We start from the raw sequence: 26,660 nt of genomic DNA, 5'->3' as shown, positions 1-26,660 counted from the left end.
CCAGCGGAAGAACTAGCGGAACGTCTAGCGTAGGCGTTGGTCATTGTCCCAAGATACATGACGTAATTGCAGGGTCTTGTGCGCCTCCCAAGTTAGGAGTATATAGGGTTAGGGCGAACTATATTCGGCAATTACACCAAATTTAAAATAGCGGGCCTTAATTTGAATATAGTAGAGAGTTTGCGATTTCTAAACGTACGTTCCACTTTCCTGTATCGGGATTTTAAATAGAATGCACGGGCATTCGATACGTATGTTTAGAAATTGCAATCTCTCTAGTAAAACAAAAAAACTGCTATTCAAAAAGTCCGCTATTCAGGAAATTCTGACTAGCGGGTCTTCAGTGAGTCTGATTAACAGGATTCCTGAGTAGGTTTTCTGTCTAGCAGGTTTTCTGAATTGTGCATCCATGAAGATATATCCCGCTCTAAGTATAGTTTAGTCTATACATACATATCATAATTTTTCTTAACTTCGTCCAGCGACCTACTAAAAACAACCTTGGACCAAACGTACACGATGGTCCCAAAATAACTCCTGACACTATTCTTTATTAAACTTTGACGCAAAAGAAATAGGTTGTCATGGATACCGCGTCCTAGGCAGGATATCTGGACTCGCTAAAATAGTGCACGGGAGCTCTGCCAATATTATACCGTTCTTCTACACTTTTCCATATATGGGCAAATATAAAGTAAATTAAATATTTCAAACCGTTCATCTGAACTTACTTCTAATGATGGTTACAATATCACGGATCATGCATCCGATACGCATAATCAAGCCGAATGGGCTGGCGTTGAACTGTTGACTCGTGGCACAGATGAAGTGACGTCACGGGAGAGTCGCTGAGTTACTTTTTTTTAGGCCCGACAGGTTGTGGCGTAAAGTCGGATATACGTCGTATATGTGACCCGGCAGCACAAACGAGCCGTAAATTCCCTAAATTGTATTCTGTGTTACGGTGTAAAATGTGTACGAAGGTCGTATTCATCGATAACTTAAGCTGGCCCGACATCCGTCTTATTTTGATAGTCAAAAACTAATCAATAATCCTATTGTTGAAGTGGATAATAAGTTTCTACCTTAGATGGCCAGCTATAGAACTTTTAATAGCTCTGGTCTTTGTTTACTTTTGCTTTATCCTGTTCAAGTGGTGGGTTACCAGGCATTGTATTTTGTACAGGTATGCATAACCAACAATTAACAATGAGAGAACTTTCTTAAACCTCGTTGACTTGGGGATGATTTGAAATGACCGCCAATTATGACTGTTTGATATATATTGCCAGCAATGTGGAAAAAGAGACACATGTAAAAACGTAAAAAGCTATAATTTTGTTGAAGGAGCAAAGTTTAACAAACCATAACCCCCGCTTCTGGATATCGTTTGAAGTCAAATGATATACCATTTTTAAGTTTATGATGTTTATTTTTTAAACACGAAATAAAACAAAATTGACCGGGGAGGAATTTACGGCTCATTCGCCGTGGACGGTCACATATGGCCTCCTTGATCATGTTGATACCTCTTTAGCACTACAACATCCTTATCAAACTACATGGACGATTCATAATACTCACAAATGTATTAGCAAATACACAATTTTAATGAACTTGCATTATTTTTGTAAGTGCTCTTTTAAAAGTTAATAGTTTGCCAAACAAGGACAGTTTTCAATTAAATTTTATTGTTAATTGCTTTGTATAAATGACAATATAGTGGATTGTGAGTTGTAGAACTTCTGAAATTCGTAAGCTTCACGAAATTTGTTGAAATGTGTAAGGTGGTATGCGGGTGTGCTTTTGAGCATGTAAGGAAGCAGGGATGGGGCCTGTGTACCTGTGAGATGAGAGGGTGGGTAGATATGGTACCGTAGATATGTGGTAGTTTTAAGATATTATAAAATGAATAAGATTGGAACATGTCACATGTCGAGGAATCTGATGCACTCAAGTTTTTGAACTTTTTGTAGACGCTTGGCACCAATCGACAGAACTAATCCCGCGTCATATTCTGATGATGTAATTCCGAAAAAGAAGTTCATGTGACCCTGATACTACAATCATATCCCTGGGATACGGCCAAAACGGCAGTTGTAAAGAGAGTTACTAAAGCTACACCTTGTCTCAAAAAAGAAGTAACTTTCTTTTTCAATTCTGAAAACGTAAAATATAAGATATTTACGTAAGTGATTTATAACTGATTAAACTCAGTTCGGTTCAATATAATCAAAGTATTATGGACAAATATAATTATGTGTACCACAGCCTTTAGAATAAAATAAAATAAAGAAAAAATAATAAGTTTTTAGATTAAACGATCGAGCAATCAATCGATCAATAAATCAATCGGTATGCCTAATAAAAAAAGGGTTCTCGAACCATTGTCTTTTTTTACAAATGAAAAAGTAAGCGGAATGTTCAGTTCTTTCAAAAAGTAAGTTGACAATTTGAAAGCTATTTTTATATTGAGACAACCTATAGTTGTTGGATAGATGACAAAAGTTGACTCAAAGATTGATCTTTTCAAGAAATGACAAAATTTGTTCTAGTAAATGTGTATGAGTAACCTATAATTGGGACGAAATTGACCCTCCTGTCGTATTTGAAGCTATTTGGTAAGATTAAACAGATGGAATTAAGATTTAATTTTAAAGCTGGTCAACCAGAAATACCTATTTTGGACGAACGAAGTGACGTTGCAGATAGTATCGTTCCTAGCCTTACCATCGTACTGTTAACACACACAGTCATGTATGGTACAATACGTGTATTGGAAAAACATCGACTGATATGAACAACCATAGCGCTATAGAGGGCGCATTGTTAGATTACAAGATGTAGCCTTGACATTTTAATTGCATAACTTTTCAAGATATATAGACAGAGAAACTTGATGTGCATGCACTGCAGTAGTTTAACATGTTTAAAGCCTTAATAATATGATTGTTTGCCAAATAATATAAAATATTATTAGTAACATCTGCCAGGAACGTTTTCTGGTAATTTTAAGCCAAGCAAATGAAGTAATATGAAAGAAAACTCATTTACTATCTTAGCCGCATGATATGACTTAAATTATATGCCAAAAAATCAGGGTTTAAACAAATTTACCAAACTCAGCTTTAAAAGATCGTACATTATGGTTTTAATGAGGTCACTCTCTTGTCAAAATATGCCCTAAAATGTTATGGGTTTGCGATATTCAGTATCCAAATTTGCCTAACAATAATCATCGGAAACAAAAATATTGTAGTGCAGCTGAAAGTCTACAGATTTTTGTTTTGGTTTAACAGATATATGGTTAAGGTGTGACTTAAATTCAGGCCGTATTGATCGGATAATGTTCCTTGCTTGGTGACAATCGGTATTGATGTAATACACAATGTAATATGTATCATTTAATAAATATAATAAAAATTCCATATTATTATGCATGGAAATAAAAACGAATTGAAATCTATTATACAAAGCTTTAAACCTCACGATAAGAAATTGCTTCTGATAAAAAAATATTTCAAAACTGTTTGCATTCAGATGTTGTAGCCTCAAATCATAGGCTTTTTCCAAAGACAAAATATTTATAATTAACAATGTTAAAAAACATTAATTACGCATTTTATACAGCAGGTATTTTGACCTATAAGCTTCCATACATATTCTTGTGATCACGGCATATTACCGAATAGAATCTAAGTATAAATCGTTCACTGCTAAAACACCAGTACCGTCGCTCTCTGTCGATAGTATAAAAATTATACAAAACCTTGATCGCTACTCACGTGTTTGAGAGCATTATTATTCGGCACTATGCCGTGTTCATAACGATGTAGGTCCCAATTTCCAATTATTATTTACATTTTGTGCTGACCACACGCGCGAGTAAAACCCAGTATATGCTATAATAATACTAACTTCAAGCGGATCGATTCGAAATGTTTGCACCAAGGTAAAATGAGGTATCTACTACGTTGTCTACTCGCCGATACTGCATTTTGACTTAAAGTACAAGGTGATAAAAAACACCTGTCACCCAAGTAAAAAGACAGTATCTGTATGTGATTTGTATTTGCAGATACGCGTTTTAACCTTGGAATGCAGTATAAAGCTGAATTTATACTCGATCGCTTAGCGATTGCAATGCACCACTTTTGGAAAACAATGGGCAATCACCGAATTTATTTAGCGATGCATCGCTAGTCACTTTTACATTAATTTTTTATGCTCATCACGGCGATCGCGATTGCAGATGATAATTAAAATACATTTTCAGAACATCCTTTGCTGTCAATAACTATTGATTTGAATTAATTCTTCTTCGAAAGTCAACAATCGAGAAAGGCATTAATTAATTAGCAAAATAATAGATCCAGTTGGTAGGAAATGGTTGGTTGATGCATTCACGTGTCAAGCGACATCGCTCGGGAGTTGAAATTTCTTGCAACTCGCAAAAGCGACGTCGTTTTTGCCTCATCGATTTGTATCGATTAATCGGCTCGACGCTCTGAAAATGTAAGTAAAGATATCGAGTATAAATTCAGCTTAATACACGGTAGTCCTGATTCAGTAGTATAAATCACGAATATCCTTCTCAGCACAGTCCTGTAAAATCAAACAAATCAACATATAAAATAAATTAATAAATTAATAAATAAATTAAGTTCATTAAAAGAAATGATTTTTGATTTTTAAAAGTACATGCCCCATTATATCAAAGCCCCCAGTCATTCGTACAGTGTAATGAGGTCCAGCAATTAGAACAATGTAAACTAATGTTAATAATAAGACTAAGAAATCGAAAGCATGATAATTATGTTTGGTTTCTTAACATCGTTACACAAAAACTTCTTACTTTTCTCTCGTATTTGTTCACGAAATGTCTCTCAAAGGTATCCGTATTGTAAGTCACTGCAGGGCGCCCTCTACTTTGCCATGGCCAGTCGTCCTCCTCAAGCGGACGCTTAGGGCATTTACATTTTCTTCTTCGGTGTAAATGTAGCGTCTCCTCGTCACGGCACCCAATGGACAACAGTAAAAGCAGCAACAGCAGATGAGTAGGCCGAGCAGAAGAGCGACACCCAATATTGAAAACACGATAATGAGGATCAATTCTGTTGTCGTCAGACCTACTACAGTGAAAACGCATTTAAAATGGTAAATATCAGTAGGCTTTTGATCAATATTAGTCTAAGTATTATGTTTAGGCTTCGAATTATGGTTAAGAACAATCAGGGTTAGATAGGGTTTAAGGTTCAGATTAGGGTCTAAATTTTAGTGTCCTCAAAAGGAAAGCGGGCATTTAACAAAACAATATTAAACACCCATACAGTCTTGTATAATTGATTGTATACAATACATATTACAGTACAGGATTGTGTTTAATATTGTTTAAATTGCTGAGGCCATGTGAGAATATCATAATGATCATTGCAATGGTGTATTACCTGTTGGTTTCGATTCCGGTATTTTTCTGGTTGGTCGAGGTGGGCTTGGTGTTCTTACTGTTAGATGAAGTATAAAATATCAATAAATAACACGATATTTTCATATAACATTTATATAGCATATCGCGGTGATATCGCAGGCTACGTTACCACATCTATGACACTAACATGACTAACAATCTGCCAAAATCTGAATGTTGATGATTTTTATGATCCTGCGGACGAGCAAATTACTGAATAGGCCTTTAATATTCACTTTATTCGTGTTATCCATTTACAATTTTAAGGTATGTGCATGTGGATGATTTAAACAAAATTAAGCTGATTTAAACAATCGCCCGAGCTTTCATTGCATTGAAATGAAAGATTCATAACTATCGATTTAAAACACAATAGAAAGGTAAGTCCAATTTACCGGTGTCTTCACAATAAGTTCCTGTATATGGTGAAGGACATCTGATAAATAAAAAGAATAATTATTTCACATTAAGAATTAGATAAAGACATCAGCAGGTTGAAAGAGCGAGATTGTGAAGGCCAGTAATAGGCAATTACTGTAACAGCATATTCTTGCCCAAATGTAATTTATTGTTCACAGCCTTAGGCCCCTATAGTTTTAATAAATTACATGATCAAACTATTGTGTACAAACAACCATACTAAGTATTTCTATAAAAACGAATAGCGTGACATAGCCTGCGGTCAAAGTTTGTGAAACTGATTAAGTCCCGGGTTCAACTCCTTGTAAGGAAAATAATAATTTGACCATTGGCATTGCACTTTAGCGGCCTTCGTCTTAAAAGGCAGCCGCCATTGATATACATGACTAAACACTGTCGAGAGTAAGCACTCTAATTTTGTCGATTAAATTTACAACAGCAAGCTAAAACAGACAAAGGAGTTTAAGTACTTGGGAAGTGTCTTTTCTGAGGATTGAAGTATCACCAGAGAAATAGAGACACGATGTCAAAAGGCCAATAATATCATCTACCAACTATAGGCCCGCTTCTTCTGCAATACCGATGGATACAAAAGTAAAACTCATCAATGCCATATTTTCCCCCCAACTCTCTGCTACCAGTGCCAAACATGGACTCTCAACAAAAGAACAACCCAAAAGCTCATCACGTGTGAAATGAGATGCCCAAGAAGAGCAGCTAATAAGTCAAGGAGGGATAAAATCAGGAATGAGGATATCAGAAAGATGGTGGGCACCACACCAATCACAGAATATGTTGCAAAACAACACGTTAGATGGTTCGCTCACCTTATGTGAATGGCCGGCCCCTAGCCAACCTGCAGCAAGATCATATAACAGCAAAACAACAGGAACTGGGGCTAGAGGAAGACCAAGGAAGAGTGGGCAGATGGAGTAAAGGAAGTGCTCGCAAGACATGGGGTTACCATGAGTGAGACTACCCGACTCGCCCAGGAAGGAAAGTTACATTTCCCCACGACGCTATGAAAGGCAACAGTGGTGGATAAAAGTAAATTTACTTTGTAGTTGCTGATATAGCTTGTGAGATATTCCAAGTGCAATTTTACCTCAAACAAAATATATAGGGATTCGGGTTTTTTTTAAAGTACCAAGTACACGGCAGTATTAAGCTTTTCTCGGCCACGCATAGAATTAGGCGTGGCAAGTTAGTGATAAAAGCTCCAAGTTGTGGTGGCCACGAAAATCATGGCGAAATTATGTCTATCATAAACATTTAAATTAACATCATATTATAAAAATTGCAAATACTTTCAGTAATATTGATATGACACATGGCAAAAACAACCCTTTATGAAGATAGTGTTGGTTTTAAAATACCTGCAAGAACTCGAACACTCGTACAAACTTGGCTCACAGACACCACCATTGGCACATAGAAAGAATGGCCCGCACACCTCTGTAAATGTATGAGAGTGAAGAAAATGAAAGATAAATTTATAAATTTAATGTTGACTCTCATCGTCATCACCATTTTATTCCGTTCGTTTAAAAGTTTTTAAAATAAAAGGAACAAAGTCCACAGTTAAGATATGTACAAAATCACAATGTCTTAGATTATGATAAGTCCTGAGAAAACGGCACATGGTAAATAAAAGTGAAATATTATTCGCCATCTGTTTGGTAGATTATGTAATTTAATAACAATGTATTGAAAATAAAGAATAATATCATATTTTGCTTTAAAACAAAAGTTAGAACAAAAAGCCATGAATAAAAATAAGCAACGCTACCTGTCACACCAACATTAGAGAGATCTGTATCGAATTCATAAATCGATCCATCGATCTTTCCATCGAAATCAATACTCTGGATATAGACATTTCTGATGGCAACCACAGAATTGCCACAATCCGGGATGAATTCCAATCGAACAATGACACCGATTCCTCGACTGTATTGGTGATATAGATCTGCTACGATGACTCGTCTAAGGCAACTAAAACTACGTTCGAACACATCGGTAAGCTTTAAAAAAAAGTGAAATGGCTTTGATGAAGAAAGTTAAACAGTTAACTCAACGCATAATTTTGCTCCCCTGACATGCCTGAGAGCTTTCAGAATGTATCACTTTTCCTTGTTCATTCGGTTGATGGACTAGTCAGTGACCATCGGACCGTGATGTTAGTCACGTGTCTTGCACTGACGCACTAAGGAGTTCCGGAAAGTTTATGTCGGCCCTGATCCCAGTTTGAAGTCATAATGTACGATCTTATAATATGAATTTGGTTAATTTTTTTCAAACCTGATTTTTTGGCATATTTGTAATGTTTACACATGTCACAACTTGCACCTAAATGGAATCAGCCAAATGTGTTGTGTTTGTAGGTAAACAGAGCAAAGTTCGACATAAAGTCATAATTCAAGAAATTATGACTTTATGTCCGCCCATAGAACTGCGTGTTAAACGGCCAAAACAACAAGCAGTGTTTCTTTCACGTTACCTCGTTATTTCAGCTCAAAATGGACAGAAACCATTCCCGATCATTATTACTAGTATTATTTCAGCATTTTGAGTATATAATGACAAATTTAAAATTTGAAGGAAATCGTACATGAAGCCTTTAAGTCAATTTTGAAATGAAGCGAAATGGCTTTATATGTAGAAGGTAATTGTGGCAGATATATGACTAGCCTTTTAAGGAGTTGTAAGCTCCGGAAAGTTTATGCCTATGTCGGCTCCGGTCCCAGTTTAAGTGACTTTTGAAATGAAGCGAAATGGCTTTATTATAATAGAAGGTAATTGTGTCAGATATATGACTAGCCTTTTCTGGGAGACTTTAGAATAACTGCAGTCACATGAAGAAATGAGAGGTTTAGGTGTTAGGTGTACGATTAAGCATGTTTAAGGTTAGGGTTATGGTTAGGAGTTTGAGATTAGAGTCTAGATTTGGGGAGTTGCTCAGCCTTGTCGTCCCTTATACTGAATTCCAAGTCATTGGAGAACGACTTTGGTCTTTCGGAAATCCTCAAAGAGCAATGGGATTTTTGATGATTTTAAAGCCGCTTTGTAGACGGCATACCAACAAAATAGCCCTTCATCTGAATTTGCATGCATCTCCCAGGCCTAATTAATGGTATGTAATCTATAGCTGTGTGGAAGACCAAGTTTCTTATTTAAATTTTGAACCCTGTCCTAAGTATAGGCAAATAAATAGATTATGCAACCCACGTGCACCATCTTACCACCGTTTCAAGGCCATTGGTAAGTTCCTGTGCTGCTTCTGAAGACGGATCGTCATAAGCAGGATTCCACACTGCCGGCAAATCATCTATCTCCTCCAAGACGAATACAACACACCCGTGCGTGATTCCTATAAATAAATTGATAGACGTGATAAATATTAAACCTAAGTCCGTACACTCTAAATACAATTTACTCAATGTTGAGTAACAAGGGATCTACTCTGTTAAGTAACATCTTAAACAGAAAATAATATAAACGTCTTCTTTTTTTTATGTCGGGCATATCTAGGCATTAACAGCTGAAATCTAGGAGATAACGCTGACAAAACTTCGGCCAGGCACAACTGACCTGGTGAAGGGGGGTCGCCGTAGATAGCTGGTCGAGGTATTTTTACAGGACATGCAAGTGTAGCCGGCAATCGGGCATTACCCTGATCGGATCCGCCTGTAAACGAGGTCTTTTATCATGGATCATCTGCCCCGCCATTACCAGATGAACCACGGGGAGAGCGGAGACTTTTTTGGGTCCTGCGGGGAATTGAACCCGGACCTCTTGCACCAAAGGCAAAGACCTTAACCAGTGTGCCACGCTGCTCCCTCCTTACGCATGATTAAATATAAATTCTTCAATTTGTTTACATGGGTAATAAGGGTTTTGCGTACTATTTTACTCAATAGGGAGAGTATATGTATGTTGAGTGTACAACTCTTGCATAGAGGAGTATGCTATAATCATAATAGTATATCTGTAAGTATATCTCTCGCAATTTTCTCATATTCAGAACTCAGTTAAACGCCACAGGTAAAACTAAATGATTTAGATGCCAAATGATCAAAAACTCAAAGACCTTAGACTTTTCTTGTTTTAACACACTGAACAATGGCAGTGCGCCCTCGAAGCTGAAAGTTACAATTAGGTCATATAATGGGAGACAATATACCATTTCGAAGCATCAAAACTCAAAATGTACTTTTTTGGCTTTTATAACTTGGCCAATTTCAGTGATTTTGAAGTAGTCTTTTAAAGATGCCACACAAACAAATAGTTCATTGTCGTATTTCCATGCATCGCCCAGGGCTATTAGTTTTATTTAACCTTTAGAGTTGTTTGACGCAACTCACCTCTTGAAGGCGGGAATCTTGTAGTGACTTCGGGAGAGGCTGAAAATCAAGAGAATGAAACAATGCTATGACACTAAACATAACCTATTTATTTATTTATTTAATCATACATCAACATATCACAACAGAACAATAAATGAGAACAAACAGTAAATATTGCAACTGCTACTACCTTGCCAACTACTATTACTACCACCACCATTGACCTCCAGCATCATCATCATCATCACCACAACCACCTAAACCACTACCACAATCAGCAGCAACAACAACACCGCCATCACCTACCCCAATTACGCACAGCACCAGAATGACCACATCCATAACTACCACTACCAGCACCATCATCACCACCAACGACACTACTACCAACAACACCAACGTACACCATCATAGGCCACAACCCCTACCATCACTACCACCATATGCACCAACACGACAGCCGCCGCCACAACACTAACTAATAAACCAACAACCACCACCACCACCCCCTCCGCTACCACCACCACAACTACAACCAACATCACCAACACCACCGCCACCAACGTATACCACCAGAGCACACCCACTTGACCATCACCACCGCCATCACCAACGTCCAAAAAATTAACTTACGTCGTGGATCTTTACAGCGTGGAGGTGCATAATCTGCTGGGCACCTACATGAAATCATCGACATGATTTTGGTCAACTCAATGTTATCTTTAAACCTTAATTACATGAAGAATTAGTAACAATTCAAATGAATGAGCCAAATAAAACAATACTTATAATATTATACACTTACTGGCATGAACTTGTATAATCCGTTTCACTCGGAGTGCAAGAAGGGCCACGTACACAATAGTTGGTGGGACACACGCCTGAAATGAACCAATTTGGAATATAACAGCTACCCTTTGTAAGATATATTTTAGTAAGGTATGAGTGCACAAACCGGTCCCACTCTAGTGGGGCCTCCCCACTCTGGCCCCACTCAATTCTGGTATTGACAAAACAAACCAATGGTGGATATTTACAAAACAAATAATACAATATTTACTTAAGTAGCATTGTTACTTCCCTCCCAACACCAATTGGGCCACTCTGGCCGCAGTCTTCGATAGGTGTTCAAAGAAAAGAGAACCCTCATTTTCTTCTATTTCTGGCAGGGTGGTCAAATATATTTTGGTATGTAAAGAAACCTTTAATCGTTAGCTTTAATAAACCAAAATAATTATTTCAATCGGCTTGCAACTTTGAAAGATATGTCCTTTTAAAGAAATGAACCCGTTTTCACTCTGTTCACGGGATGGGTCATGCTGTTGAGTGGCCTGTAAGATCACCAGACCTCACACCACTTGATTTCTTCCTTTGGGGCAAAATCCAAAATCTTCGCAATCATATTACTGCTGCATTTGCTAGTATCTAGAGCACAAGAATGGCACGCAACATAATTGATGCACAGAGGACCAGGGCTTGATTTAGAAGAACCAAAGACAAACCAAACAGCCTTCTTCAGGGCTATCTTTTATCCGAAAAAGAGAAATGGTTATGTTGTAATTGTAAATAAAAAGAAAACACGAAACAACATTAATAAGAAAGTAAGAAACTTAATAAAACAAAAAGGCATAAATAACCAAGAAAAAATAAGCAATTGCAAGTATAACAACATGACAAAAAAGTCCCATCCCACATCAATTTTGCCCACACTTAACAAAATCCATATCCCATCGATGCATCCGGTATTTTTAATTTTATTAAGATATCATTGAGGAATAATTGATATTCATGCATGGTACGTATGTGTACTCCTTTTCAGTCTTTGAAGTAGCCAAACCTCTTCCGTGGATAGAGTGAAAAACGGGTACATTTCTTTGAAAGAGCATATCTTCAAAAGTTGTGAGCCGATTGGAATATTATTTTCGGTTTATTAAAGCTAGAACGAATAAAGGTTTCTTTACATACCAAAATATATTTGATTAACTTTTCAGAAACAGGAGAAAAAGAGGCCGCAATGTGGGTTCTCCTCTTTTGGGACACCCTGTATTATATTCTTTATGGAAATCCCACATTATGGCTTTTATGACTTACATTCTTCGCCTACGCTGCTTGGAATAATATCAAATGCATATCCCGTGTTAGCTGCGATCTGAATGACTCCATTGGCATCGAGGGTATCAATCAGGGTACTATGAATAGTGTCAACATCTGTGCCGATAGGGGAGTCAAACTCCAGACCTATAATAACTCCAATCAGACCTTCTGGTGAACGATAAATTGTCGGAACTACGGAACTTCTGTAGTCTGTGAGTGGGCTGTACACTGTTTGGAACTTCGTGGTTGAAAAACGAAATATGATTAGTTTATAATTTCAAATAGTTTTAAGTCCAACGTAAAAATATACTACATATTCACTGTAGTGGTTTTCTCATACATGTCATACCGACGAACCTCTGAAAATTATAAACGGTCACTGTAGAGGGCAAATGTTATTTTGCCATGGTCTCTATATACCCGTAATCGGCGAACCGTGTAAGCACTGGAAAACTGTATTGCCATCATTATGATGCGAAATCACGACGAATAAATAATATAGCTTTATTTAAAAGGGCATTTCGTGATCCACAGCCTCATCCCCCCACTTTTCTCAAAAAAAGTTGAGATTTTTATACCACTGGAAACCTCTGGCTACATGTTTATGTACCAAAATTTGTTTAGAAAAATATCATCAAATTTGAATTTCGTTCTGGTGTACTAGAATTTCTTGCAGATTAATTTGTTTAGAAAAATATCATCAAATTTGAATTTCGTTCTGGTATACCAGAACGAAATTACACCTATAGCCTTTGGAGCAGTGTAATACACATAATCATGCATAACTTGCAAACGCAAAATCGGAATCAACTGAAATTTTGGGAATAACCTTTTGTCGTACAAAGAGGATATAGGATCACGAAATCCAACTTTAAGTGGTCAAAGAGAAGGTAATTAAATAACCCAAATGTTTTGCTTGTGGTTCATCTTGGAATTATGCTAGGCCTGGTGATGATGGCATTACCATGATTACAGTGCTAGTTATCATGATTATGACGCATCAAGTATGAATGTCATGCCAACGTGACAATCAGATTTTATTTCATCTGAAAGCCGAGCTACCAGAACAGATTAATAATTGAACAATTATGTTTTGTTTTGCGTCATGTCCACAAAAAGTCTCTTCCAGATCCTATATGTGACCGTACAGCTCGAATGAGCCGTAAATTCCCTAAATTTGTATTCTGAGTTAGAGTGTAAAATGTGTATGCAGGTCGTATTCATCGGAATCTCTAGCTGGCGCGACATCTATCTCATTTTGATAGTAGTCAAACACCAATCAATAATCCTATTATTGAAGAGGATAATAAGCTTCTACCTTAGATGGCAATAGAATTTGCTTTGGTTAAATCCTGTTCAAGTGGTGGGTTACCAGGCATTATATTTTGTATAGGTATGTATATATAACCATGGAGCTATTAAAGATGGAGAAGCAATAGATTATGTAACGCATTGTTCACTTGTGCCGATTTGAAATCTGACAAGCTATTCATCGAAAGGTACCTTTTGTTTGGGACAAAGGGCTTCCGCCATTAAATCGGTAAGCTGGCCCGACAGTGTATTAACGCTTTACCTAGCAGGCTACTGTCAATAAGTGATCAAACGAAAGTCGCGTGAAAGCGCCTATTGGAACGAAAAGTACCTATTGTTACCATAAAACCCAAGGGTGTGATTGAGTAGCCGTAAGCACAAAAGGCACACATTAGCCGCTGAAGTACAGTTCGTTGTCACCCTACTGAATTTAGGTGCTTCATTTAAATAAATTGAATGCGCTTGCTGAATGATTACACATCAAGGCTGCCATGTCTGCATGTCTATAGTACTGTATAATGGTAATAGCTACGTATACATGCAACATATAATAAGTATACCGGTATAGGCCTATATAAAAGTTGTTTCACAAATTGACATTTTATTTTATTTTAAGAAGGAGAATGTCATAAACAGTGGCGTACTGAAGGGGGGAGCTCTTCTGTGAGGGGATGAGTGAGGTAGAGGTGGAGGAGGGGATATGAAGAATGAGAGGGGGACTGGAGGAAGAGAGAAAGAGGAAGAAATGAAGAGAAATAAATAAATAGATGTAAATAAATAGAAAGGTAAGGAATGAGAGGGGACAAAAAGTTAGAGGGGATGGAGAAGGGAAGGGTGATAAGAAGAGGGAGTGATACTTTAGCAAGGAAAGAATAAATACAGAAAAAGGAAAAGAAAGGAATTACAAATAAATATAGGCCTTATAATAATTATTATAGAAACTAAACACAGCCCCCCCACCCACATAGGCCTAACAGCACTATAGGCAGCCATTCGATGGTGTCAATGCCTTTATGCGTTGCGGAAAACGCCCAGTCAGATGTATTTTACACCTGCCAAGCACAAGTCACCCAATTTCGAAAATTGGACGTTGAATGTACACTCTCATGAATATTGATTGGCAACATTTTCCAATATGTCAGCGCTCAAATCGGACACAATAGAACAATAGACCATTCAGTGCGTTGTATATAACCAACAATTAACAATGAGAGAACTTTCTTGAACCTCGTTGACTTGGGGATGATTTGATATGACCGCATGACTGTTTGATATTTATTGCCAGCAATGTGGAAAAAGAGACACATGTAGAAACGAAAAAAGCTACCATTTTGTTGAAGGAGCAAAGTTCAACAAACCATAACCCCGCTACTGGATACCGTTTGAAGTTAAATAATATACCATTTTAAAGCTTATGATGTATATTTTCTAAACAAAATAAAACAATTTTGACCGGGGGAGGAATTTACGGCTCATTCGCCGTGACAGGTCACATATATGTTTATCAACTTACAATATCTAACAGATAAGATGTCAGTTGCTGATATTCAGACGATGACGAGTCTTCATAAGCAGCTGTCCATAGGGCTGAGTTACCGTTAATGTTTTCCAGAGTCACTCTTACACGAACCCATCGACAGACTGTAAGAAGAGGAGCAGTTTTAAGATAAATGCATAATTGGGTTATTAGGAAATCGTCATCATTATCATCTTCATCCATGCGTGTATTTGGGGAGTGCCCCCGGGGTAAAAGCAAGGACGGCGAAAGGAAGGGGTGGCAAAAACAGCTATTAAAGAAAAAAGGGCGGAAAAAATTTAGTTTGCAACATTTTTTCTGTTGCTAACGCTTATTATCATTTATTTTTGTTTGTTTTTGCTCTTTACTTTTTAAAACCAACGAAAACAAATTGGGTCAACCTTTTCAGGATGTTGAAGGGGCGGCAAAATGGCACCTTTTCTCCAGCACCCCCCCCTTACCGGATAGGAGCGGCCACGGAACGACACTGTCATCAAAATTACTATCGTCGTCATCGTCAAATAAACTGAAACTGATGATCATCATCTTAATCATAATCATTATGATCATCTTAATATTGATCATTATCATTATCACAGTATAATCATCAAGATTTGATATAAATGTTGTCATTCTTAACATTGAATTTAAACATATCGTCGTGAATTCTGCATAGTGCCGAATAACACACTACTATAAACCGTCCCTATGAAGCACGTGAATGCCTTACACGATTCGCCGAGCGCGAGTAGCGACCAAGATAAAACGGCTTTACACTAAAGAATCAGAAAAATACAAAGGAAGCGGGCGGTTTGTAGTTATATGATATTCGTTAATATGCGATGATCACAACGAATGGTTCGAACAAAAACTAATAAAGACCGATCCAGTTTAGCATGGCTTAACCTCGACCTTTCTGACGGAGAGTCAATATCAGATATAGGTGTTTTTTTCCTACGGCATTTCATACATTAGGTGTTTTACACATTAGTTGTTAACGTAAATGATAAAGAAAAAACTTACTCAGTCCAGAAGGCGGAGGCTCTGTATTAAAGACAAAGATTGACGATATTAGACATAGAATAAACAAATTATTGCATGGAAAACACAATAAATAATTTTGAGCTAATATAAGTCTATAAATTGATACCTGTTCTACTTTCTTATCATGTCCAACTGAGATTCTTCTTCTTTGTGTATTCACGTCTAACGAATGGGATGGTTGCAACCCCTTGGATTTTCTAATATTCTATTAATTTGATACCTAGCCATGGGTCTTATTTATCTATTGATATCGAAGTAAGTAGCAACAGTCTTCATTCTAATTATTACGTCACTATGATTGTGAAAATTGAAAATCGAAAACTTCGTGACCGTGTACAACCGAGGATCGGGAAGCGGCCTTACCCCATCTGCCCATGGCAAGTTGTCGTTGGTTTCTTTGTCATTAAAAGATACTGCTAAACTTACCCAAATGTAGTAAATTTGAAAGGAAAAGAGTTTTCGGAAACATCCATAAAACCGATCGATCGACATCAATAGGAATTTAAAATAAGTTTAAACAGTCGCCAATATGCCTGCATCACACATTTTATCTTGCTATCACCAAAATACACATTTGCCCGTCCTTATGCCTTTAAACACTTACGTTCGATCAATACATCAATAGTGCAAACATCACTGCATCTAGTGTCACAAGGTGTGCCTCCTATCGCAGTCTTATGGCAACAATGAACTTGCAAGCCATCATCGGAGTCTTTCAAGTCTAAGGTCAAAGGTCGTGTTGTTATGTACCCATAATTCACTTCTCTAGTCGTTTGCTGCTCATAATTGGTAGGAGTTTGTTCAACGCCGTTTATGAACCAAGCTAGATCCGATTCTGGATTGGCGATTCCCGATTCACATGTAAAGCTGACGGTTTGTCCAGATTGGATAGGTGACGTGGGGCATCCTGATACTTGAGCACTCGACGCTGGGCAATCTGCAAGAAAAGAACATTGGGCCAAGATTTTAGATAACTTCCGCCAGCCACAGAGATTAGGATTGGGTTAGGTGTTATGTTTGTGGCTAGGTTTAAGGTTAGGGTTGGCGTTATGAATATAAGACAATACAATTAGGGTTTATATTAGGATTAGAGTTGGGATGGCGTCCAAACATTGCATTTGTCAGCACTGTTCATACACCGTATTTATTTTCCACCATAAATACATAATATATGTTTAATGAAAGATGCCCAACAGTCATAATAATTATAGAATATAACATAGAATGTTACACTATAGCCTACGTCATATATTGCACATTACTCGAGTTACGTCACAATTCTCGACATTTCGTTTTGGCAATGATGGCGTAGCTGGTGACTTTAGCGAAGAATCACGAGTGTACAAGTAATACCAATATGATAATTGAATTGAACATACATTTTCTAATTAACTTACACGCAAGACTGATCCTAATTGTCGCTGTTGTTTCAGAGATAAAGTCATACTCTTCATAGTGCTGTAAATATGCACATGTAATGTTTCTCCCGTTGAGCTCTCTGTTAGCGGAGAAGCTGATGTCAAAAATAACAACATCGTCACATTAACAATGTAAGACTCGGTATTCACCTTCAAAATGCACAGGTTTTTGCTAGAGAGTTTAACCAATCTGTTATGTCATCTAATTTCCACTATAAAATTATGTGTAATAATTGGGTTACAGTCCTGGTGCTTTCATCATGTTATACACAAGGATCACTATAAATGGATAGCACTTGGCATAATTATGTTTGTTACGTCTGTTCGCAGACATCTTGAAAATTGGGTGATACGCTAATTAGATTGGGCGTAATTGTGAGGAAAGTCCCCCTCCAAATTAATAAACAAACGCTGTGTTCATCCAAAGCCATAAAAGAAAATCACTTTTATAGCCTTATATTCAACTTATAATACCGCTTATTCTGTTGTATGCATGAATTTCCAATATCGTGTGAGAAAATTAAATCTGACATCATTTTAATCTAAATAAATTTGCATGAAACCGAGTATAAATTATTTTCAGTTTAGCGCTTATGGTGTATTGAATAAATTTAAATAATGTTAACTTAAAGCCCTTTATAATTTGCGATCTTTCCCGCCATGAATGCTACAGTGTTAATGATACATTTCAAGTTTGTTGAAATGTCCATCTAGTCAGATAATGTGACCAGTGTTTCTAAATACAAACATGTATATATTTATTTTTTTCAAAGTTTGTTGAACTCTTCAAATTATCTTGATAAAATGATATTGTCCACACTTTAATACCATAAAATAATGGACAGTTCATCGACCTTTGAATAATGCGGTTAAATAGGGACGGTTTTTAGTGATTTGTTATTTGTCAGTATGGGCAAATTATGCCGATACAAAGTGATAAGAAATGGGACTATGGTCATAACTCACCTATATGTACTGATCTGGTCATATCGGTAATTTGGCAACAGAGACGACTCGGATTGAATCTGTTCTTCCCTTAGTATTACACTCCCAGATCTCCATTGAAAAACTCCTTCAGGATACCCATGTTCGGCCCTACATTCCAAAGTGACCAACTGACCTTCTTCCTCTATCACATTATTTCCGGTCAATTGTAAAGGAGTGTCAGGTGGTGCTAAAATATTTAAAATATCAAACGTCATTACAGTTTGAACATCAATTATATTGCAATGTTTGCATATCATGCATACATTTATAGAATGTCTATTACAACCTACACCCGGAATTGAAATACTTGCTAACACAAACCTCATTATCAAATGCACGCCACACTCCCCAAGCTTCCCCACATACACCACCACCCTTAGATATAAGCTGGTATGTTAGTCTAAGTCCCTGCCTCCCCCCATACCCACACACATTCCATCCACCTTCTTATAGTAAATGGACACAAACAATCGAGCTTATAATATTATAGTTAATTAATTGGGGAGGATCAGCTTCGACCTTATTCTCCAAAGGGGCTGTGAAGGGGAAACGAAACTCAATTGAAGTCCTAGGAGCAAGTGGCTTCTGCCTCTGGTATATTACACTCAGTAGATGTGTAAGTCTTTTTGTAAGCATTTATTGTTTACATCCACTCCATTGATAGTTCCATTAAATCCCAATGTCTTCGATGAAAAAAAAAAGTTATTTTGTTAGCTTAGTTTATTAATTGAGCTTAAAAAGAACATTATGCTTACTTAATACAATGAGTCTAGCTGATCTCACTAAAAGATCCGACCTTGATGCAACTTCACATGTAACGTTTTGGTAATGATAACTTCGTGGTACAGGGAACACAGTGAAGGTACTTATCGTGTCCTGAAGCTGAAACGCCCCTACATTCAATATGCTATCTTCTATAACAACATTAATGTAGTCTTCTGAAATCAACTCTCCGGCGATACGCCATATGATGTCAACGGCTGGTCTGTAAGAGATCATGAAACACGGGATTTTGCTTGATTTGGATGAAATTGGTGAGACTGCCGGATTGTCCACTGTTAAATACGCAATTTTGGAAGGTCATTTTGAGGTCATCCGGGTCACCGGGGGTCATCTGATGTCAAATTACTAAACACTGTCGTATGGGCATGAAACTTGGTGGATACAGTCAACATTTAGAGCTAAATTTTTGGAAGGTCATTTTGGGGTCATCCGGGGTCAACTGAGGTCAAATTACTAAAAACTGTCGTATGAGTATGAAACTTGGTGGGTACAGTCAACAATTAAAGCCAATTTTTTGGAAGGTCATTTTGGGGTCATCCGGGTCACCCAGGGGTCATCTGAGGTCAAATTACTAAAAACTGTCGTATGGGCATGAAACTTGGTGGGTACAGTCAACATTCAGAGCCAAATTTTTGGAAGGTCATTTTGTGGTCATCCGGGTCACCCAGGGTCATATTATTAAAAACTGTCGTATTGGCATGGAACTTGCTGGGTACAGTCAACATTTAGAGCCAAATTTTGGAAGGTAATTTAGGGGTCACCAGGGGTCATCTGAGGTCACATTAGTAAAAACTGTCAGATGGGCATGAAACTTGGTGGGTAGTCACCATCAGCCAGGTAATCGCGCCCAGCCGAGAACTGCCAAATACGGGTAACCGCCTAGTATAATTGATTTGTCTTCATAAGTGGTGTTAATGTCATAATTATACTTAGATGAACAAGTGGTTGTTTTTTCTAGAGTTGGGTACTTAGAAACCTCACTCCTACTCCCTGACAACTTAAACCTCAGTGAAAATAACCTTTCCCACTTGCGTGCGATAACTCTAGCTCACCTTGTGCCTCTAGCAATGCAGGTTACCTCAAGCGTCTCTCTCGCATTAGTCTGTCTTTTCTGTCTTAGAAATGGTCCATAATTTACTAATATAATGTCCGTGTTTGCCACATTTCGTATCATATCGGGATACCCTTGTACCATGACCAAATTTTCATCTCTCAGTGGAGTGTCTGTATACATGAAAATGATATTGGTCTAGGATTATTTTGACAGCATCATACTTATATAACAATACTGCGTTTAAATTTAATATACATTTTTTACGATTTAAACGATTCACTGATATAAGAGGGGGAAAGGAGAAATAAGGGGAAGAGGGAGTGAGGAGATGAGTGTGATTTTACTAACAAAAAGATCAAGGATAGCAAATCCGCCAAAGTCTTGGTAATATCTGTCCAGGCCTCGAAATAACCAGGCACCCAGGAGTCATTTACCCAATGGTCATGACATTTTGGCTCCTGGTCCACACCATAATCATGTGAACCAGGCTCTACATTTCTTTCCAAACAGAGCCTGGTAGTTAAATCGGTTTTTGTATCTAATGTGTACAATTAAAATTCAAATGACTCCTAGGTCTTTAAAAATGACCCCTGGTTCACTAGATTATCACAGGACCAGGAGCCACTTTTTCCAAATGTGTGGTCTTGGTCCAAATCTGCTTATTTCAAGGCTTGTATCTGTCATCATTTATATGTTTTAAAAATAAATAATAATCGCTTCTTCTGGTTATCATTATTTTGTGCTCATGTCATGCAAATAACCAAAATAATGCTGGACGAAGTTACAGACTCTTTTAAAAAGGACTAAATCTCATAACACGTGGTCACATGTGCGGTATTCTTATTGCAAAACTTATACTATTTTCAGGAAACAAACGGGATATCACTGTCCTTTATATTGTGCAATAAAACGGACACACATTGTACTCATCCATCCCATACTCACCAGACACACTCAATTTCACTTCATATCTAGCCTCTGAGTCGCCTTGATATACTCTATTTCTGCATACACAAGCTAGTGTAGCGCCATCCAAGTCATAGCTGCCTTGAGCACTTAACGTGACATCTACACGAACCTCCCATAACCCCTGGTATTTGGCTTGCCCGAATTCTGCGTCATCCTCAACATAAAGAATCTTCGATTCGATAAACTATTGTAAAAATATAGCATTATAGTAATACTGTTAGCATCTGGCTAAATAAAATTCGATTTGGTAAAGTTGTGATTTCATCAGACCCTTGCAACTCCTAATACCCGCTCAATACGAAATTGTGTGGGCAGCCGTCAAGTTCAATCGATAAGGCGTTTGACTAGGGTGCAGGTCAACTATATCATGTATATCACTCTTTAACGTCGGTCTACTTTTCGGCGTAGTGGTAAAAGCCTAATAATTCCATAAAGGCGCAGGATTGGTCATTGCACAAATAGCCTTCAATTGCAATAAAGTGTGCAATTTGTATAAATAGCACAAATTGCACAAATAGCCAGTGGCTTAAGCAATTTTCACAAATTGCATAAATAGCCACAGGTGTTGCAATTTGTGGAATTTATGTCAGTAAATTTCACGAATAGCCTACAGTTGCAGGAAAGTGTGCAATTTTTACAAATAGCACAAATAGCAACGTATGTAAGCAATTTTTACAAATTGCATAAATAGCCACAGGTGTTGCAATTTGTGCCATTTATGTCAGTCAATTGCACAAATTGCCTACAGTTGCAAGAAAGTGTGCAATTTGTACAAATAGCACAAATAGCAACGTATGTAAGCAATTTTTACAAATTGCATAAATAGCCACAGGTGTTGCAATTTGTGCCATTTATGTCAGTTAATTGCACAAATTGCCTACAGTTGCAAGAAAGTGTGCAATTTGTACAAATAGCACAAATAGCCATGTACGTAAGCAATTTTTACAAATTGTAGAAATAGCCACAGGTGTTGCAATTTATGCAATTTATAAAAACAATGAGGACAATATCTGAGTTGCTTCCAGTAAGCGCTATTTGTGCAATTTGTGCAATTGGTGGAAAAAAGAATGATACCTACGAGGATGTTTATAAGCAAAAAAAAATCCGTCAACCACCCTAACTACGGTTACACTCAACTTTTCCGGGCTCGCGCTGCGCCATTTCTTTCGAGAACCGCTTTCATACTGAATCTGAGGCATCGCCGTAGCGCTGTCCCATTGCTTTCGAGAACCGCCTTATTACAAACCGAGAAAATTTAAGGAAGAATGATACGTACGAGGATGTTTAGAAAGAAAAAACAAGTCCGAAAACCGCCCTAACACTAACACGAAACTTTTCGGGGCTGCCTTAATCATCATCATCATCATCCCATCCTCATTATCATTATCATCATCGTCGTCAACATCATCATCATCATTATCATCATCATCGTCGTCAACATCATCATCATTATCATCATCATCGTCATCATCATCATCATCATCATCATATTCATCATTATTGAGTCATCATCATCCTAGGCATCATATCGGAGTCATCATCCTATAGGCATCATCATTATAGTCAAAAGCTGCGTCGGCAGTGTGATGATATTATATCCAATTCATCATCCGAGTCATACTGAATCTGAGGCATCGCCGTCTTGTCATCCTCATCATTATGGTCATCATGATCATCCAAGTCTTTATCATGCGAGGCATCGTCATCAACAAAATTCACGGTTGATTTAGCTCTTAATCCTGCTAATAGGGTATTAAGTGCGCTTCAGACTCCGCATTGTACGTACAATATTGTATGTACAATATTTTTCGTGACGTCAGAAAGTATTGCACGTACAATAAAAAGTATGTACCGGGAAAATATATATTTTGCCACAATCATTGGTTGCTTAATTGATACGGAGTTGCCAAATTTCTATGAGTGGTAAATTTAGTGCAGTGTTCGTGCACGGAATCTTTTTATGTCTTCTTGTATTCAACTGTACTTGAATTATTATATAATCAATGGGCACCTTTAAAGTTAATAATATTAATACTGATATTAATATAAAAAAGTATTAAAATTGTAATAATAATATAAATGGCACATTCAGTTCTTATTTATTTATTTATTTATTTATAGATTTATTTATTTAGGCCTATTTGTTTATTGATTGATTGATTGATTGATTACTGATTGATTAATTGATTTAGAGATTCATTTATATTTAGTCATATATTGATTTATTTAGTTTCTTAAGTATTATTTGTAGGCCTGTAGACCCGGATGCAACGCCTTCTATACTTTTTCATTAATTATAGGCCTATTAATAGTAATGCGTTGAGATTTTAAAAAGTAATATCCGCCTTTATTTCTTTCTTTTTGAAATGATATACTCGTTACAAAAACAAATCAGCATGGAAAACATTTTTTTTTTCGTCAGAGGCAGATATTTGGTCTAATCAGTGTAAGCTACAAAATAGACGATCTTTTAAAATCATTTTTAAATGGGTTTTTTTTTCAACCTTATTGTTTATATTTGTAATGTCTACACAATCTGACAATGTCCCAGCTTATACCTAATGTGAATCGAGCCATTTAACATGTGCTTGTAGGACAACGATTTTGAATTAAACATGTTAATTGTGATATTTTAATTCCCCTAGAACACCACAGTTAAGCGTCCAAAATTGTAAGTGGGCTTTCTTTTATTTTACCTCATTATTTCGTTAAAATTACTCGAAAACCCTCCTAAGAGTTGTTACTAATAAACATTTCATAATTTTGGGCAAAGAATAGCCAAATAGTTGACCGAAATCGTATATTTGCACCAATATTTGACTGAAATCGTATATTAGCATTACCGTCCCTTCGTGGCTTTATTGCAAGCCAAAGTGCTGCTAAATGTGAAACGCGATTACTTAAAATATTGAAAGAGTTTCAACTATACGAACATATTTCTGAAATATGTCTCTCTGATTGGTTGATTATCAAGAGGATTACGGCAAAGCCTCCTGCTGTAATTCTCTATTCGATATCTATTACAGGACCGATCTTTGGAAATCCATACAACCGTGTCAAATGAAATAGTCTCGAATCATAATTTGTGCATGATACAACGTTGATAGGCCTACCGTACGTCAGATTTATTGAAAATAGGCATAAATTGCATTGAACAGGTTGAATGCTGGCAAAAGTAGACAAAATAACTATGGGTCGAATTTACATTAATCAGTGTCCTGGGCCTGGGTAACATTTAGGACTCCTTCGCATTCTAAAACAATACTTCACCAAATGTCCTTGCTTTCATTTTCTCATTTAATTTGTTTTAATTTTAATTAATTTCTTTATCCACTGGCTCTGTTGTAAATCCGGTATTGCCAAATATTTCTCGTCCGTTATCCGTGTTAATCTATTTATTTATTAAAATGCACCATCTATTAAATTCCTGTAATACAATGTATAGGCCTAGTGTATTTGACAACAAAGTTGTTTTTATTTTTGATTGGAATTTGGGGTTCCAATTTACAAGTGGTCTGTTTTTATTCGATTTTATTTATATAATATGTTTTGGCATGGCGGAATTAGTATATGATTAAAATAGACATACTCTTAGGCCCCCCTTTTTAATGTTTGTACATTATTAATATTAATATTAATGTACAAAATGCAAACGAATGTATATATATTTGATTGTTTTGTAAACATTAAAATTGATGTTTACTCATAATTATGTCTGGAAAGTCAGGGATAAAACTAAGGAGTATCGGTATTTAGTTTCCTGGGAAAGTGGATCAGATGAGCAGTGAGTAAAAACATTCCCTCTAAATGTTTATTTTATTTTTATTTTTTAATGAATTTATTAGGCCTACTGGTAAAGTGCAGAAAAACCTCCAAACGCACTCTAGGATTTTTCATCAGCAGCAGAAATTTCTCTTGCATAGATTTCTCTTGCATGGATTTAGCAAACAATGAACCGTCAGGGTTTTATATCATATAGCGCGTTATTTAATCTGATTCAACTCGTCGTGGCACGTATATTTATTGGACGTGCAATACTTTTTGACGTCACGAAAAATATTGTACATACAATATTGTACGTACAATACGGAGTCTGAAGCGCACCTTAGACTCCCAAAATAGCGCTGTCCCATTGCTTTCGAGAACCGCCTTATTACAAACCGAGAAAATTTAAGGAAGAATGATACGTACGAGGATGTTTAGAAAGAAAAAAACAAGTCCGAAAACCGCCCTAACACTAACACTAAACTTTTCGGGGCTGCCTTAAATCATCATCATCATCATCCCATCCTCATTATCATTATCATCATCGTCGTCAACATCATCATCATTATCATCATCATCGTCGTCAACATCATCATCATTATCATCATCATCGTCATCATCATCATCATCATCATCATCATCATCATCATCATCATCATCATCATCATCATCATCATATTCATCATTATTGGAGTCATCATCATCCTAGGCATCATATCGGAGTCATCATCCTATAGGCATCATCATTATAGTCAAAAGCTGCGTCGGCAGTGTGATGATATTATATCCAATTCATCATCCGAGTCATACTGAATCTGCAAGACATTCTCTAGCTAAATTGTATATATGTTACAAATCGTGAACACCTAATTTTGTTTATATGATACATTTTAAGGCATGCGCAATAGAAAGATTAAAATGTAAATATATTACATTTTAAGAAAAATCCGACTTCTGCGCATTTCACTGAAGTGATGATGATGCTTATTTTGTATATTTAGGACGGCAGTAATTAGCGCCCTCTGTGTTACATTAATGGTGCTGTTGGCCAATTTTATACATTAAGGTTACTGTTGGTCAATGTTACATTAAGGTTAGGGTTAGGGATAGTGGATTAGGGTTAGGATTAGTGGGTTAGGGGTTAGGGTTAGGGGGTTAGGGTTAGGGTTAGGGTTAGGGTTAGGGTTAGGGTTAGGGTTAGGGTTAGGTGGTTAGGGTTAGGGTTAGGGTTAGGGTTAGGGTTAGGGTTAGGGTTAGGGTTAGGGTTAGGGTTAGGGGTTAGGGTTAGGGGTTAGGGTTAGGGTTAGTGGGTCAGGGTTAGGGTTAGGATTAGGGTTAGGGTTAGGGTTAGGATTAGGGATAGGGTAAGGGATTAGGATTAGGGTTAGGGTTAGGATAACCTTAAGGGTGACGGGCTGTCTCTACTAGGTGACGGGCTGTCGATAGCGAAAATGAGATTCTGTTATCGACAGCCCGTCCATACTTA

General features: G+C 37.1%; 1 protein-coding gene across 2 annotated transcripts in view; it reads right to left on the bottom strand.

The window, feature by feature from the left end:
- Positions 1-3,527: 3,527 nt before the first annotated feature.
- Positions 3,528-26,660, bottom strand: part of LOC140150859 (uncharacterized) — a 58,225-nt gene continuing 35,092 nt past the window's right edge. Inside the window, exons 17-35 of one of the 2 annotated variants that reach the window (XM_072173006.1) lie at positions 21,386-21,593; positions 20,439-20,610; positions 19,359-19,588; positions 18,583-18,790; positions 17,596-17,711; positions 16,803-17,135; positions 16,178-16,198; positions 15,152-15,279; positions 12,325-12,565; positions 11,039-11,114; positions 10,867-10,910; positions 10,252-10,290; positions 9,130-9,257; positions 7,677-7,911; positions 7,264-7,342; positions 5,863-5,903; positions 5,448-5,504; positions 4,856-5,132; positions 3,528-4,605 (exon numbers count right to left, since the gene is read on the bottom strand). In XM_072173006.1, the coding sequence (XP_072029107.1) occupies positions 4,909-5,132; positions 5,448-5,504; positions 5,863-5,903; positions 7,264-7,342; positions 7,677-7,911; positions 9,130-9,257; positions 10,252-10,290; positions 10,867-10,910; positions 11,039-11,114; positions 12,325-12,565; positions 15,152-15,279; positions 16,178-16,198; positions 16,803-17,135; positions 17,596-17,711; positions 18,583-18,790; positions 19,359-19,588; positions 20,439-20,610; positions 21,386-21,593 (2,580 nt within the window). In that variant the 3' untranslated portion in view covers positions 3,528-4,605; positions 4,856-4,908. The remainder of the gene's footprint in view (positions 4,606-4,855; positions 5,133-5,447; positions 5,505-5,862; positions 5,904-7,263; positions 7,343-7,676; positions 7,912-9,129; positions 9,258-10,251; positions 10,291-10,866; positions 10,911-11,038; positions 11,115-12,324; positions 12,566-15,151; positions 15,280-16,177; positions 16,199-16,802; positions 17,136-17,595; positions 17,712-18,582; positions 18,791-19,358; positions 19,589-20,438; positions 20,611-21,385; positions 21,594-26,660) is intronic. The other variant, XM_072173007.1, reaches the window with a different exon arrangement.

The sequence above is a fragment of the Amphiura filiformis genome, chromosome 4, assembly GCF_039555335.1.
Source record: "Amphiura filiformis chromosome 4, Afil_fr2py, whole genome shotgun sequence".
Taxonomy (NCBI): domain Eukaryota; kingdom Metazoa; phylum Echinodermata; class Ophiuroidea; order Amphilepidida; family Amphiuridae; genus Amphiura; species Amphiura filiformis.
This window is presented reverse-complemented; position numbering and strand designations above follow the sequence as displayed.